Source organism: Rana temporaria, chromosome 4 (genome assembly GCF_905171775.1).
Source record: "Rana temporaria chromosome 4, aRanTem1.1, whole genome shotgun sequence".
Lineage (NCBI taxonomy): Eukaryota > Metazoa > Chordata > Amphibia > Anura > Ranidae > Rana > Rana temporaria.
In genome coordinates, this window is record NC_053492.1 from 289,890,721 (window position 1) to 289,906,760 (window position 16,040).

Below are 16,040 nucleotides of genomic sequence, written 5' to 3' on the forward strand. Positions count from 1 at the left end.
CCCCACCAAGGAGTAAGAGAATGAGTAAAAATAGAGAATACATCCTTCTGTTAGAAAAAAAATTAGAACACATGGGAGAGGAAAAAAGGGGGAGGAACAAAGAAAAAGGGAGAGAAACAATAGGAGAAAGAACAAGAGATGGCTAGAGAGAGGGAAGGGGGGGAAAAACAAGAAATTGGGATAGAGAGATGAAAAGGGAAAGAAAGGAGAAGAGAAAGAGTGGTACATCCTAAAATGTACCATAAGGGGTTTTAATACAGTACGAGAGGAAGGGACTCAGGGAGCGCTAAATGTCTGTGGGTTAGGGGCGCAAATTACTTGTCTTGCCTTGGGCGTTGACAACCCACGCTACAAAAATAATTTTACTGTTAGGGGTCTTCACAACTTGGGAAATTTTATCAAGGGATCATGGCACTAGAAGGTTGAGAACCACTGATATAGGCTGCATCCCATATTATGTCCATGGCCTAGGTACTGTACCTTTTGTAGTTTTCCTTCAATTTATCCCGAACCCCTGACTGCAGCCCACTTTGCAAAATATTTACCTTTCTCCTTGTTCCAGCGATCTTCTCTATGCAGCCCTGCCTGGCAATATACAGCATTCTCAACAAAAACATCCAAATCCCATTCATTCCTTCCTATGAAGAGCTCAATTTTGCAGGAGGTCACAGCATGCATGTTTAGTATTCAGGTACAGGTGCAGTTGTCCTTTAAGATCTCTTAACTAGGATGTAAAAAAGTAAGATCTCGGGCACACAGGGCATTTAAAAAAAATAAAATAATTAAGAGCAGCAAAGCCAGTACCGACACCAGAAAAAAATCAGCAGTAAAAACCCGCTTTTAGAAGAGTTTTGCATTGGTGGTAATGCTCATTTAGCAGCGTTTCTCTGCCCTTTTCTTTTTTCCCATTCCCAAATCCAATTACTCCAGCTTAAAAATGCCCGACATGGCTTAACGCTGTATACAGCCTTAACACATGTTGAGCCACATCAGGCGTTTTTACAGCTGTAACACTGCTGCTCTAGAACGCACTGGCCCAGGTTTTTTGAAAACGCCTATGCCACTAAAAGCCTATGTGTACATGGACACATAGAACATGAAGTGGTCCTTTTAAGCTGTAAAAAGAAAAAAAAGAAAAAAAAAAAGCTTGACGTTGCTAAAAGCGTCTGTAAAAATGCACTGTGTGTGTTACTTGCACAAATGTTAGCACTGCTATGTTTTTATATACATCAAGTATGTGATGAACCAAGAAAGTATGAAAGTCTCTCAATCTGTTTCCCAATACATGGACATCTCTAAATGATACTATATTTCCTAAATAAGACAAACACGAAAAGTGCAGTAATTTATATTGAGCAACAATCAAAGTAAAGTTTTTTTTTAGCTAATCATCAGCTCTCTTTTGCTTTAACAAATTGGTCCATTGGCATTATTAAAGCTGGCCATAGATCAGTGGTTTTCAACCTCGGGGGTCAAATGATTATAGTTGCCATTAAAAGTCCCCTCTACAGTTCTCCGATCAGCAGATGACCTTAATAAAGAACACCTAAGTTGGCTGATCAGAAACCCCCCCCCCCCCCCAGCATTGCCACTCATTCCATTCCCCCTCCACCAAGGAGTAAGAGAAGGAATTAAAATAGAGAATACATGGAAGGGAGAGGAAAAGAGGGGGAGGAAGAAAGAAAAAGGGAGAGAGAGAATAAGAGAAAAAACAAGAAAGACGGCTAGAGAGAGCGATGGGGAAAAAACAAGAAATTAGGATAGTGAGAGATAAAAGGGAAAAAAGAGGAGAACAAAGAGAAATAGTGGTATATCCTAAAATGTATCATATGAGGTTTTAATACTGTATGATTGAAGGGGACTCAGGGAGCAAATTACTTGTCTTTCCTTGGGTGCTGACAAGCCACGAAAATAATTTTACTGTTGGGGGTCCCCACAACTTTATTAAGGGGTCACGGCACTAAAAGGTTGAGAACCACTGCCATAGATGGATCAAATCTCAGCGGGTTCAGCAGGGACTGACCGAGATTCGAGCCATCTATAGAAAGTCTGACTGCCCCCAAGTCACTGAATCAACTTGGGTACAACTAGCCTGTTCGATTTCTAGAATACAATTATTGGCAGTGGTTAAAGCTGCTAGCAATAATTACTGTGTTCTCTCTGCAAGAACGGCTCCCTATGCCCCCTTGCCAGGAGAACACAATAGCTCTGCAGGAGGAATGTCCCCCAATATACCCGTGGTTGCAGGAAAGAAACATCCATGTACTGCCTTAAAGGGTTTATGGTCAGTAATAGAGAAAGCAAACCTCAAAAAAAAAAAAAAAAAAAAATACATATAAAATAAAAGGCAGACAAACAGCAAAGCATATGAATCTATGGGCAAAAAGGGTGAACCTTATTTCTAGACCGTAAACTTTTTTTTGTATGTGTACGATGATCACAAAATAAGTACACCTCTGAAATAAAAACTAGAAATGTTAACCTCAAACGTTTCAGTACAAGGGCCAGCTCTTATATTTTACAAGTATTTTTAAACCATTAAAAATGTAATTTTATAAATGAATGAGTTTCCATTACCATCAGGGTCCCGATTAGGGTCCCCCTTACATCAGGGTCTCTATTAGAATATCCCCTTACGTCAGGGACCAAATTATACTCCTTCTTGCATTGGGGTCCCCAGCATAGTCCCTTTACATTAGGTGGAAGCAGAGACCAAAGGCAGTCCCTGATGATCTGAATCGTCAATCTGTGCAGAGGGATAGGCCATTGACTCCAGCTGCAGGTCATAAAAATTCCTGTAGTAGGCCGGACGTGGCCCACTGGCTGCAATTATTAATTATCAATTTTCTTTCACTTTCACCTCCGTTTCCAACCATCACTGATATGTGTCTTCTATTTGGTGTTGTCCTTCAACGCTGCTCTACCCTATATGTTGCCACTTCTCTTCCTTTTTGTTCTGCCACCTGTCAGCGAAGTGACAGTATTTTGGGTCATCATTCATTAGCAATCAACTTTGTGGGACTTACACTCCCACTTATTACCATTACCCTGTATACTTTATCACATTATTATTGATGTTTTATTTCCTTTGTATCTAGTTTCCCCCTTGAGTCTTTTTGTGCGGTTCTGGCTGCCTATACCTCCTATCTGCGGCGGACCTGTGTCTCACCTGGTGGGGGTGTTGTATTGCTTCACCCCCACTTGCTCCTCCTCGGCTCGGGGCTCCCCGCCCCTTTATTCGGGCTGAGCGTACATGCAGAGTGGCGCTTTTCTCGCTTTGTCATTGTGTGGGGAGACTGACCCGGTGATGTCATGACGCGGCCGTTCAGCGGCGTCTACGGCGTTCTCGGGTAGGGAAAGCTTATTTAATGGCCGCCTGGCCCTTAGATCAGCAGCGTGGACCTATCCATCAACGGTCGATGGCAGAGCATTGGCGTTTCAGGACGTGATCTGGCACCATGTCGGGGCTCCCTTGCGGGCACAGCTCACTTTATCCCCTAGTCCATGCATTACCATGCAACCTGTCACCAATACGGATACCTCCCCTGGATGACTTAATACTGGTCTTTCCAGTACAATTGGCTAAGCATATCAATGTGTCCCTTTCGAATACCCACCATGCTGCATCAGCTCACAGCCCCTGTCGTGCCCATCTGCTTGTTTACTACCAGGTTATTTCCTTTCATCACGACCTGGTTTTATCCCCCATAACAATTGACCATGGTAAGTTTCTTAAACTCTCCCCCCCCCCATTGATACCACTCCACTGGCGCTCCCCTTCCCCTCCCCCTTTTCTTTCCTTCTTTTTCCCCCTCTCCCCCCCCCCCACATTCCTTTCTACCTCTCCACTCCAATTCCCCTCCCCCCTTCTCCCCTTTCCCTCCCTCCCCCTCCCTCCACCTCTCTCTCTTCTCCTTTCCCTCCACCTTTTCCCCCTCCCTCCCTCCACCTCTCTCTCTTCTCCTTCCCTTCCACCTTTTCCCCCTCCCCTCCCCCCTTCTTTCTCTGCCAGCCCATGCACCCTTGGGGGTTATAATAAATCTAATTTATATATATGTATATGGACATGTATACTTTTTGTTCATACCTAGATTTCCACGACAAATTATCCCCTTGTCCATTGCGGGGGGAACCCCTTGGGCCATCCGGCCTCCGCACACTATTAATTGACTCATCGGGTAAGCTATTATCATTAATTCCACCATTTCTTTTGAAATATGTAATTCATTGCAGACTTATTTTATATGTTTTTATTGTATAATTTCTTTGTATTATTCTATATATTGGCTGTCCTGATGAAGCGGTATTTCAATTCCCGCGAAACTAGTCTACCTTGACCAATCATTGATTTGTACAATTGTTTGTTTCGCAATTTTTATGTAATATTTATATACAAATAAACTTTTTATATTATTTTGTTAACCTCTTTAATTAGCACCGAGATAGTCCCCTCAAACCAACTTAATGGGTAGTTCTGGGTTTAGCTTCGGCTACTATTCCCTTACCCCCACTCTCCCCCTTCTTTACTATAACTGGGATGATGGTACGGTTTTATTATTTATTACTAACCTTTACTTGAGGCTATACTCCCCTTTTGCTCAAGTATTTTCAAACCATTAAAAAAATTTAATTTTATAAATGAATGAGTTCCCATTACCATCAGGGTCCCGATTAGGGTCCCCCTTACATCAGGGTCTCTATTAGAATATTCCCTTACGTCAGGGACCAAATTATACTCCTTCTTGCATTGGGGTCCCCATCATAGTCCCCTTACATTAGGTGGAAGCAGAGACCAAAGGCAGTCCCCTATGATCTGAATCGTCAATCTGTGCAGAGGGATAGGCCATTGACTCCAGCTGCAGGTCATAAAAATTCCTGTAGTAGGCCGGACGTGGCCCACTGGCTGTAGTTTGAAACCTCCTGATCTAAGAAACGGTTTCACATTTAAAAAACACAAAAAAATTATGTCTACAACATAATTCAAAGTATCAGTTATTTTTTAAATATGCCACAATAAATCCAACAGAAAAAATAAATGTTACAAAATGTATTACCACATCTTTCTAGGATCACTAGAATAAAGTCATATCTAACTAAAAATTATCCATTAGTTTATAAACAAATACCACTGTACAAAAAAAAAAAAAAAAAAAGCTTGTATGCCTTTAGGGAATTAAAATAGGAAACACTTACTTCTAATTTGCCTCTTAATTTCCTTTGCAGGATCCAGCCAGTTCTGAAATGAGAAGACAGACATACAGACACTGGATAAGTCATTAAAATACAGTGATTGTTCAAATACAGAAATTGAAAATTGAGTAGACAACAAGGCCTGTCATACACGGTTTCAATCTCAACTGGTTCAGTAGAAACTGGCTGACATTTGAATTGTTAATGGCCAGGCTGTATTGATGGGGGAATCGTGCAAATTTCTTTCCTGCGACCCTTTGTTGGGCTGCCTTAGGGTTGGTTCACACCAGATGCAGTCCAGGACGTTTTTATTCTACATCAAAAAACACATGGACAATGTTTAAACATGGATTCCAATAGCCCTAGTTCACACCAGAGCAGTACGTTCAACAAATGTATAACATGTTCACAGCAGTGCAGTCAACAAATGTAGAACATGTTGCATTTTTTCTGTATGGAAGCATTTGGAACGTGGCAAAAACGCACCGGAAAGCAAAATGTCCTCAATAGAGATGAAGGGGGAAAAAAAGGGTGGGAAACACACTGGAATGAGAAATGCGCATGCAGAAATGCATCCAGAATGCAGACATTGTGATTAGGGATGAGCCGCACCAGAACCTGCGAACACACCAAATGTTCGTGTGAACTTTAGAACCCCGGTAAAGTCTATGGGACTCGAACGTTTGAAATCTAAAGTGCTAATTTTAAAGGCCAATATGCAAGTTTTTGTCCTAAAAAGTGTTTGGGGACCTAGGTCCTGCCCCAGGAGACATGTATCAATGCAAAAAAAAGTTTTAAAAAATGGCCATTTTTTCGGGAGCAGTGAATTTAATAATGCTTAAAGTGAAACAATAAAAGTGAAATATTCCTTTAAATTTCATACCTAGGGGAGTGTAAAGTAAGCATGTGAAATAGTGCATGTTTCCCGTACTTAGAACTGTCTCTGCACAAAGTGTCATTTCTGAAAAAAAAAAATAAGTCCTGTAAACTGGACTCGCGGCTATAATGCATTGTCGGCTCCCGGCAATTCAGAGAAAATTCATTCCTATAAAAAAAAAAAAAAAGCGTGGGGTCCCCCCAAATTCAATGACCAGGCCCTTCAGGTCTGGTATGGATATTAAGGGGAAGTCCGCCGTCAATAAAAAAAAAAAAATACAGCGGTGGTAATTTACTGGGTCCCGGCTCCCCGCTCCAACGTTGTCGGTATCCAGCGACAGGTGATCTCCTCTCCGGTCCAGCGATGAGAAGATCGTCTGGGATCCAGAGCGCAGCATCTGCCGGCCGCCTGTCTCCCCTGCCGGAGACAGACTGGCGAATGACGCTGCTGAAGCTGTGACATTTCTTTTATTGGTGAGGCGGGGCCACCCGTCACATAACCCTGCCCCCTCTGACGCAAGGGGGAAGCCTGGGCTTCCCCAGTGACGTAGCAGAGGGTGCGTCAGAGGGGGACGGGGTCACCTGATGGGTGGCTCCGTCTCACCTATAAAAGAAATGTCACAGCTTCAGCAGCGTCATTTGCCGGTCTGTCTCCGGCGGTGGAGACAGGCGGCCGGCGATGCTGCGCTCTGGATCCCGGGCGATCTTCTCATCGCTGGACCGGAGAGGAGATCACCCGTCGCTGGATACCGACAACGTTGGAGCGGGGAGCCGGGACCAAGTGGATTACCACTGCTGTATTTTTTTTTTTTTAATAAAGGACTTTTCCACGGTGTGTGTGTGTGTGCATTTTTTTACAAGTATTTACACTTCCTTCGTGAAATGGTAGGGGTACAATTCACATAGGGGGGGCCAGGATCTGGGGGTCCCCTTTGTTAAAGGGGTCTTCCAGATTCTGATAAGCCCCCTGCCCGCAGACCCCCACAACCACTGGCCAGGGTTGTGGGGATGAGGCCCCATCAACATGGGGACATCCTCCCCATGTTGAGGGCATGTGGCCTGGTACGGTTCCGCTCTGTCCCCCCCCCCTCTTTTCTGCGGCCAGCCAGGTTACGTGCTCGGATAAGAGGTCTGGTGTGGATTTTTGGTGGAACCCCACGTAATTTTTTTTTTTTAATTGATGGCGGGGTTCCCCTTAGTATCCATATCAGACCTGAAGGGCCTGGTAATTTAATTTGGGGGGACCCCATTTTTTTTTTATGAATGAATTCTCTCTGAATTGCCGACAATTCATTATAGCCACGAGTCCGGTTTTAAATTACTTTTTTGCTTTCAGAAATGACACTTTGTGCAAAGACAGTTCTAAGCATGGGAAACATGCGCCATTTCACATGCTTACATTACACTCCCCCTAGGTACAAAATTTAAAGGAATATTTCACTTTAAGCATTATTAAATTCACTGCTCCCGAAAAAACGGCTGTTTTTCAAACTTTTTTTTGCATCAATTCATGTCCCCTGGTGCAGGACCCAGGTCCCCAAACACTTTTTAGGACAATAACTTGCATTGTAGCCTTTAAAATTAGCAATTTAGATTTCTCCCATAGACTTTAACAGCGTGTTTGCAGCTTTTCGAATTTGCCGCGAACACCCCAAATTGTTCGTTGTTCGCCGAAAAGGCAATGTTAGAGTCGAACCTCATCCCCAATTGTGATGTGAACCAGCCTTAAAAATGCTTTACCACATAGACTGAATGCAAAAAGAAAGCACCTACGCTTCAAAAAGGTGTCTTCATCATCGCAAAAGAAAAAGTGAACCACCATATATGATGCCTCCACATACTAACATGACATAAGCTGTTCTAGGAAACGATAGAAGCCATCACAACCCCATGTCAGTTTGCTTACATGGAACACATACTTTGCTCATACAGGGAAAAAGAATAACTTTATTCCCCTCTTCCTGTTTGATGTTCCTCCAGTTGTAGATGTAACTATAATTACTCAGGCTAGGACTACCACTCAGGATGTTAAAGTGGTTGTAAACCCTTAAAACACTTATTTTTTACTTCTACCTATACAGTTTAGCAAAGAAGTATTTAGTCAGCCACCAATTGTGCAAGTTCTCCCACTTAAAAAGATGAGAGGTCTGTAATTATCATAGGTATACCTCAACTATGAGAGACAAAATATGGAAACAAATCCAGACCAGACAATCACATTGACTGATTAGGAAAGAATGTATTTGCAAATTATGGTAGAAAATAAGTATTTGGTCAATATCAACAGTTCATCAATACTTTTTTATATATCCTTTGTTGGCAATGAATGACAGGAGGTCAAACGCTTTCTCCAAGTATTCACAAGGTTGTCACACACTGTTGCTGGTATGTTGGCCTTTTCCTCCATGCAGATCTCCTCTAGGGCAGTGATGTTTTGGGGCTGTCGCTGGGCAACACAGACTTTCAACTCCCTCCAAAGGTTTTCTATAGGGTTGAGATCTGGAGACTGGCTAGGCCACTCCAGGACCTTGAAATGCTTCTTACAAAGCCACAACTTCGTTGCCCGGGCGGTGTGTTTGTGATCATTGTCATTCTGAAAGACCCAGCCACGTTTCATCTTCAATGCCCTTGCCGATGGGAGGAGGTTTGCACTCAAAATCTCACGATACATGGCCCCATTCAGGCTTTCCTGTACACGGATCAGTCGTCCTGTTCCCTTTGCAGAGAAACGGCCCCAAAGCATGATGTTGCCACCCCCATGCTTCACAGTGGGTATGGTGTTCTTTGGTTGCAACTCAGCATTCTCTCCCCTCCAAACACGATGAGTTGTGTTTCTACCAAACAGTTCTACTTTGGTTTCATCTGACCATATGACATTCTCCCAATCCTCTTCTGGATATTCCAAATGCTCTCTAGCAAACCTCAGACGGGCCCAGACATGTACTGGCTTAAGCAGGGGGACATGTCTGGCACTGCAGGATCTGAGTTCCTGGTGGCGTAGTGCGTTACTGATGGTAGCCTTTGTTACGGTGGTCCCAGCTCTGATGGTTATTCACTAGGTCCCCCCGTGTGGTTCTGGGATTTTTTCTCACCGTTCTTGTGATCATTTTGACCCCATGCGTTGAGCCCCAGATCGAGGGACATTATCCGTGGTCTTGTATGTTTTCCATTTTCTAATTATTGCTCCCACAGTTTATTTCTTCACACCAAGCTGCTTGCCTATTGCAGATTCAGTCTTCTCAGCCTGGTGCAGGTCTACAATTTTGTTTCTGGTGTCCTTCTTTGGTCTTCACCATAGTGGAGTTTGGAGTGTGACTGAGGTTGTAGACAGGTGTCTTTTATACTGATAACAAGTTCAAACAGGTACCATTAATACAGGTAATGAGTGGAGGACAGAGGAGCCTCTTAACCACCTCAATACCGGGCTTTAAAACCCACCTCCATACCGGGCATATTCTGGCACTTCTCTCCATGTACAAAGCATCATTCTTTTGCTAGAAAATTACTCAGAATCCCCAAACATTTTATGTTTTTTTTAGCAGACACCCTAGGGCAGCGTTTCCCAACTCCAGTCCTCAAGGCACACCAACAGGTCATGTTTTCAGGATTTCCCTCAGATGAAATGGCTGTGGTAATTACTAAGGCAGTGAAACTGATCAGATCACCTGTGCAAAATAATGGAAAGCCTGAAAACATGACCTGTTGGTGTGCCTTGAGGACTGGAGTTGGGAAACACTGCCCTAGGGAATAAAATGGTGGTCATTGCAACTGTTTTATCTTGCACGGAATTTTGCACAATAATTTTTCAAACGCCTTTTTTTTGTAAAAAAATAAATGGTTTCATGAATTAAAAAAACAAAACAGTAAAGTTAGCCCAATTTTTTGGTAAAATATGAAAGATGATGTTACGCCGAGTAAATAGATACCCAACATGTCATGCTTTAAAATTGCGCACACTCATGGAATGGCGCCAAACTTCATTACTTAAAAATCTCCATAGGACACGCTTTAATTTTTTTTAAAGGTTATCAGTTTACAGAGGAGGTCTAGTGCTAGAATTGTTGCACACTCTAATGCACGCGGCGACACCTCACATGTGTGGTTTGAACGACGTTTACATACGTGGGCGGGACTTACATGTGTGTTTGCTTCTGAGCGTGAGCTACCGGGGACAGGGGTGTTTTAATTTTATTTATTTTTTACACTTATTTATTTTTAACACTTTAAAAAAAAATTGATCGCTTTTATTCCTATTACAAGGAATGAAAACATCCCTTGTAATAGGAAGTGTGTGTGACAGGTCCTCTTTAAGGAGAGATGCAAGGTCAATAAGACCCCACATCTCTCCTCCAGGCTGGAAAGAAAAAAAATTCACAGATCTCATTCTTACTAGCCGCAATTACGGTTTGTTTACTTACGGGTACTCGGGCGTGACGTCATCACATCGCGCCCGGGCCTCCGACAGTCATAGAGATGACTGGTGACCATCTGGTCACCAGTCATCTCTATGCTGCACATCGGGTGGACGGCGATCATCTCTCCGGGCCCCCGATGGCACGGGAGAGCCCGGAGGAGCACCGGATGGCGACGGGAGGGGGATGTCCCCTCCTGCCGCCTATAAGAACGATCAAGTGGCGGAACCGCCGCTATGATCGTTCTTACGGTACGCAGGATCGCCGCCGGAAGAAAATTATATCTGAATGATGCCTCTATGTGCAGGCATCATTCAGATATCCCCGCACAAAGTACAGGACGCCATATGACATCCACCCGGGATAACAGATCCCCTTTTTGGAGGTCATATGAAGCCCCATACACACTATCAGTTTTCCTGTCAGTTTTCTCATCAGGTTTACCAAAACCATGTAGTGCAAGGGCCTGCCTGATTGCATACAAATTGAAACTCTGGAAGTTTGACCTCATATTAGATGGTTTTGGTAAACCTGAAGAGAAAACCGTCAGGAAAACTGATAGTGTGTATGGGGCTAGACAGCGTGCGGTTTTAAAGTGGTTAAAGAAGACACAGGTCTGTGAGAGCCAGAAATCTTGCTCGTTTGTAGGTGACCAAATACTTATTTTCCACCATAATTTGCAAATAAAGTCTTTCCAAATCAGACAATGTGATTGTCTGGATTTGTTTCCACATTTTGTCTCTCATAGTTGAGGTATACCTATGACGACAATTACAGGCCTCTCTCATCTTTTTAAGTGGAAGAATTTGTACAATTGGTGGCTGACTAAATACATTTTTGCCCCACTGTAGGCAAGCCTAGAATAAAGCTTACCTATAGGTAGTGGAAATATCTCCTAAACGTACACCGTTTAGGAGATGTTTCATGTGTAGTCCGCCGTAAATGTTAACGGCACATGCGCGGGGAAGAAACAAAACTAAGTGCAATTTCTTACCTAGCCTGTGCCGTTAATAGCGGCCCCTGTGTGCATGCGTGGGAGTGACGTCACGTGGCTCGAGCGAATCCCAGAGCCGGAGTCCATGGCCCAGAAGGAAGAAGGGCCAGAGGATGGACGCTGTCTACACAGGGGACATCGCTGGATTCTTTTGCAGGTACGTGTCACACAATGGGCTAGTATGCGATGCATACTAGCGCATTATGCTTTTCATTTGCAGGCTTTGCAGGGAAACAGAGGAAGTAAAACCCATCAGGGTTTACTTTCTCTAAGAGTTTATCTGGTGGCGGGGCAGCATGCAGGCCATTTCACAGGTAAGTGTCAGGGGACCATTTTCCCCCCCCATTTAAAGCAGTATTAGACCAAAAAGTAAAGGTATTATATTGCAGCTTACCAATTTTTAAATGTGATCCAGCCAGTAAGTCTGTTTTTCAAAAGAACACGCACTCTTCCAGACTTATCAGTTACAGGGATGAGACAAACAATTTAACACTGGCAGGAGTGCTTACAACGATCACCTTTATTTTATTTAAAACCTTTACCCAGCGGCCTCTTTCACACCAGCAGACCAATGGGGTACGCCTGTTTGTTTTTCAGGGGGGCCCAATCGGAAACCCCTGGGTTCTTTATGGTGCGGTGGCTGCCAGCAGACATGTGTGCTGACACCAACTGGCATCCAATCTGGTCTGCTAAAAAAAAAAAAAAAAAACGACAGATGGGGATATGTTCCCCATCCATTCAGCAGATCGGATGACAGTCAGATGGTTCATCTGTTTGCCCCATAGAGAACAGTGGGCTGCATAGTGGAGCAGACACGGACCTGTCATCCACCTGCTCAGCTGGGATCAGCGGATAGCTCTGTCTGAAAGGGGCCAAAAGGAGAAAAACAGTTTGTTGTAAAGTATTAGCTGGAGTTGGCCTCAATTTGTTAGTGTATTTAAATCTGTTGGTACAACTAGCACTGCCCAGGCCCCAGAATGACAAAGCTGCTGTCCAAAGGTTCCCCTGTGCTAATTAATCTAGAGTGGGGGCACTCGAATACAGGTGATGTGTTACTGGCCAGATCACCAGGTGAAAACATGGGGGGGCAGCCTCGAAAATGAAAATTATTGCAGCCACCACATCTGAATGCCACAGTGCCTTGCAAAAGTATTCACCCCCTCAACCGCCCTTGGCATTTTTCGTGTTTTGTTGCCTCATGACCTGGAATAACATGGATTGTTTGAGGATTTGCATCATTTACTTTACAGCACTTACTATATGTCCACAACTTTATAGAAGTTTTTTTTATTGTAAAGCAAACAAATAGGACAAAATAAAAAAATTCAATGTGCATAACTATTCACCACCCTAAAGTCAATACTTTGTAGAGCCACCTTTTGCGACCATCACAGCTCCAAGCCGCTTTAGATAAGTCTCTGAGCTTGCCACTGGGATTTTGCCCATTCCTCCTTGCAAAACTGCTCCAGAAAGTTGGATGGTTTGCGCTTGTGAACAGAAATACAAATCTGACCACAGATTGTCTATCGATTGAGGTCTGGGCTTTGACTAGGCCATGCCAACACATTTACAAGTTTCCCCTTAAACCACTCAACTGTTGCTTTAGCAGTGTGTTTGGGGTCATTGTCCTGCTGGAAGGTGAACCTCCATTCTAGCCTCAAATCGCACAGAGTTGTACAGGTTTTGCTAAAGAATATCCCTGTATTTAGCACCATCCATCTTTCCCTCAACTCTGATCAGTTTGCCATTCCCGACTGCTGAAAAACATCCCCGCAGCATGATGCTGCCACCACCATGTTTCACTGTGGGGATCGTGTTCTTTGGGTGATGTGATGGGTTTGCGCAAGACATAGCGTTTTCTTTGATGGCCAAAAAGTTCAATTTTAGTCTCATCAGGCCAGAGCACCTTCCTCCATACATTTTGAGAGTCTCCCACATGCCTTTTCACAGACTCAAAACGTGCCATTTTGTTTTTTTGCTGAAAGTAAAGGCTTTCTTCTGGCAATTCTGCCATAAAGCCAAACTCTATGGAGCGTACGGCTTATTTCCGTCCTATGTACAGATAATCCAGTCTCTCCAGTGGAACTCTGCAGCTCCTCCAGGGTTATCTTAAGTCTCTGTGCTGCCCCTCTGATTAATGCCCTCCTTGCCCGGTCTGTGAGCTTTTGTGTACGGCAGTCTCTTGGCAGGTTTGCTGTTGTGCCATGTTCTTTCCATTTGGATATTAGATTTGATGGTGCTCCTAGGGATCTAAAAAGATTTGGATTTTTTTTTTTTTTTATAACCTAACCCTGACTTTTACTTCTCAACAACATTGTCCCTTACTTGTTTGGAGAGTTCCTTGGTCTTCATGGCAGTGTTTGGTTAGTGATGCCTCTTGCTTAGGTGTTGCAGCCTCTGGGGCCTTTCAAAAAGGTGTGTCCAGGGGTCATGTCCTGGGGAAAAAAGTGTGGGGACTCCCACCTAAGATTCACTCCCCTACCAAAACAAAAAAAATGATGGGGGTGGGTGGTGTGTAGATGAGATGGGTGCGATGTAGATGAGATGGGTGCGGAGTGTATGGGGGTGGGTGGTATGTAGATGAGAGGGGTGCGGAGTGTATGGGGGTGGGTGGTATGTAGATGAGAGGGGGGTGGGTGGTATGTAGATGAGAGGGGGGCGGAGTGTATGGGGGTGGGTGGTATGTAGATGAGAGGGGTGCGGAGTGTATGGGGGTGGGTGGTATGTAGATGAGAGGGGTTGGGTGGTATGTAGATGAGAGGGGTGCGGAGTGTATGGGGGTGGGTGGTATGTAGACGAGAGGGGTGCAGAGTGTATGGAGGTGGGTGGTATGTAGATGAGATGGGTACGGAGTGTATGGGGGTGGGTGGTATGTAGAAGAGAGGGGTGCGGAGTGTATGGGGGTGGGTGGTATGTAGGAGAGGGGTGCTGAGTGTATGGGGGTGGGTGGTATGTAGAAGAGAGGGGTGCGGAGTGTATGGGGGTGGGTGGTATGTAGAAGAGAGGGGTGCGGAGTATATGGGGGTGGGTAGTATCAAATACACCACTGGTCACTGATGCATTAATGACCAGTGGCAGGTAATTGACCCCTTTTTGCTGCATTAGTGACACCAGTGTCAGTGTTTATGAACCCTTTCATGCTGCACTAAATAGGGGTAATAAACACTGACACTGGTGTCACTAATGCAGCAAAAAGGGGTTAATAAATTGCCACTGGTCACCAATGCATCAGTGGAAGTACAGTGCAGACACCCCCCTCAGTGTAGCCCCCCCCCGTACAGTGCAGACCCTCCTTCAGTGTAGCCCCTGTACAGTGCAGACCCCCCCTTCATTGGACCCCCTGTACAGTGCAGACCCCCCCTTCATTGTACCCCCTGTACAGTGCAGACCCCCTTCAGTGTAACCCCCGTACAGTGCAGACACCCCTCTTCTGTGCACCCCTCCGTACAGTGCAGACACCCCCTTCAGTGCACCCCCTACAGTGCAGACACCCCCCTTCAGTGCACCCCCTGTATAGTGCAGACACCCCCTTCAGTGCACCCCCCGTACAGTGCAGACACAGCCCTTCAGTGCGCCCCCTTCAGTGCACCCCATACAGTGCAGACACCCCCCTACAGTGCAGACACCCCCCTTACAGTGCAGACACCCCCCTTACAGTGCAGACACCCCCATTCAGTGAACCCCACGTACAGTGCAGACACCCCCATTCAGTGAACCCCCCAGTACAGTGCAGACACCCCCCTTCAGTGCACCCCCGTACAGTGCAGAACTCCCCTTCAGTGCAGACACCACCGTTCATTGCACCCCCCTTCAGTGCAGACACCCCCCTTCAGTGCACCCCCCCATACAGTGCAGACACCCCCCTTCAGTGTACCCCCCAGTACAGTGCACCCCCATACAGTGCAGACACCCCCTTCAGTGCACCCTCCGTACAGTGCAGACACCCACCTTCAGTGCACCCCCGTTCAGTACCTCAGGTCGTGGCGGCACATGCAGGCCTCCTCCCCCTGTTTACACATAAACTAGAAGGAGGCGGCTTCACGCTGCTGTTTGGCTGTGCCTGTGTGACATCCGAGAACACACAGACAGAGAGGAGGGGATGGTATGTGCAGCGGTATCGCCCTGCACCCCCTCCCCCTTGCATCCGATTCAGCACTGATCACTGCAGAACCCTCCGCGACTGCCTAATCCCGTGGCGCTGCCACCGCGGGTGTAGTGCAATCGCGGAGGGTCAAAGTCCTGCAAAGGGAACGGGCGTTCCTGCTGTCAAGACTCGAGCCCTGGGTGTGTCTATGTAATGACAGATCATGCGACACTTAGATTGCACACAGGTGGCCATCATTTCACTAATTATGCAACCTCTGAAGGCAATTGGTTGCACCAAAGCTTTTTATGGGCTTCATAACAAAAGGGGTTAATACATACGCACATGTCAATTTTCTTTTATTTCTGAAAAATTGTTTTATGTATATATATATATATATATATATATATATATATATATATATATTTCTAGTTTTACTTCACCAACTTAGACTATTGTGTTCTGATCCATCACATATAATTCA

General features: G+C 45.0%; 1 protein-coding gene across 15 annotated transcripts in view; it reads right to left on the reverse strand.

The window, feature by feature from the left end:
- EPB41L2 (erythrocyte membrane protein band 4.1 like 2) overlaps nucleotides 1-16,040 on the reverse strand; it is a 300,865-nt gene that overhangs the window by 119,920 nt on the left and 164,905 nt on the right. For all 15 annotated transcript variants that reach the window (XM_040350428.1, XM_040350424.1, XM_040350423.1 and 12 more), the window contains one exon: nucleotides 5,194-5,236. In XM_040350428.1, coding sequence (XP_040206362.1) covers nucleotides 5,194-5,236 — 43 coding nt within the window. The remainder of the gene's footprint in view (nucleotides 1-5,193; nucleotides 5,237-16,040) is intronic.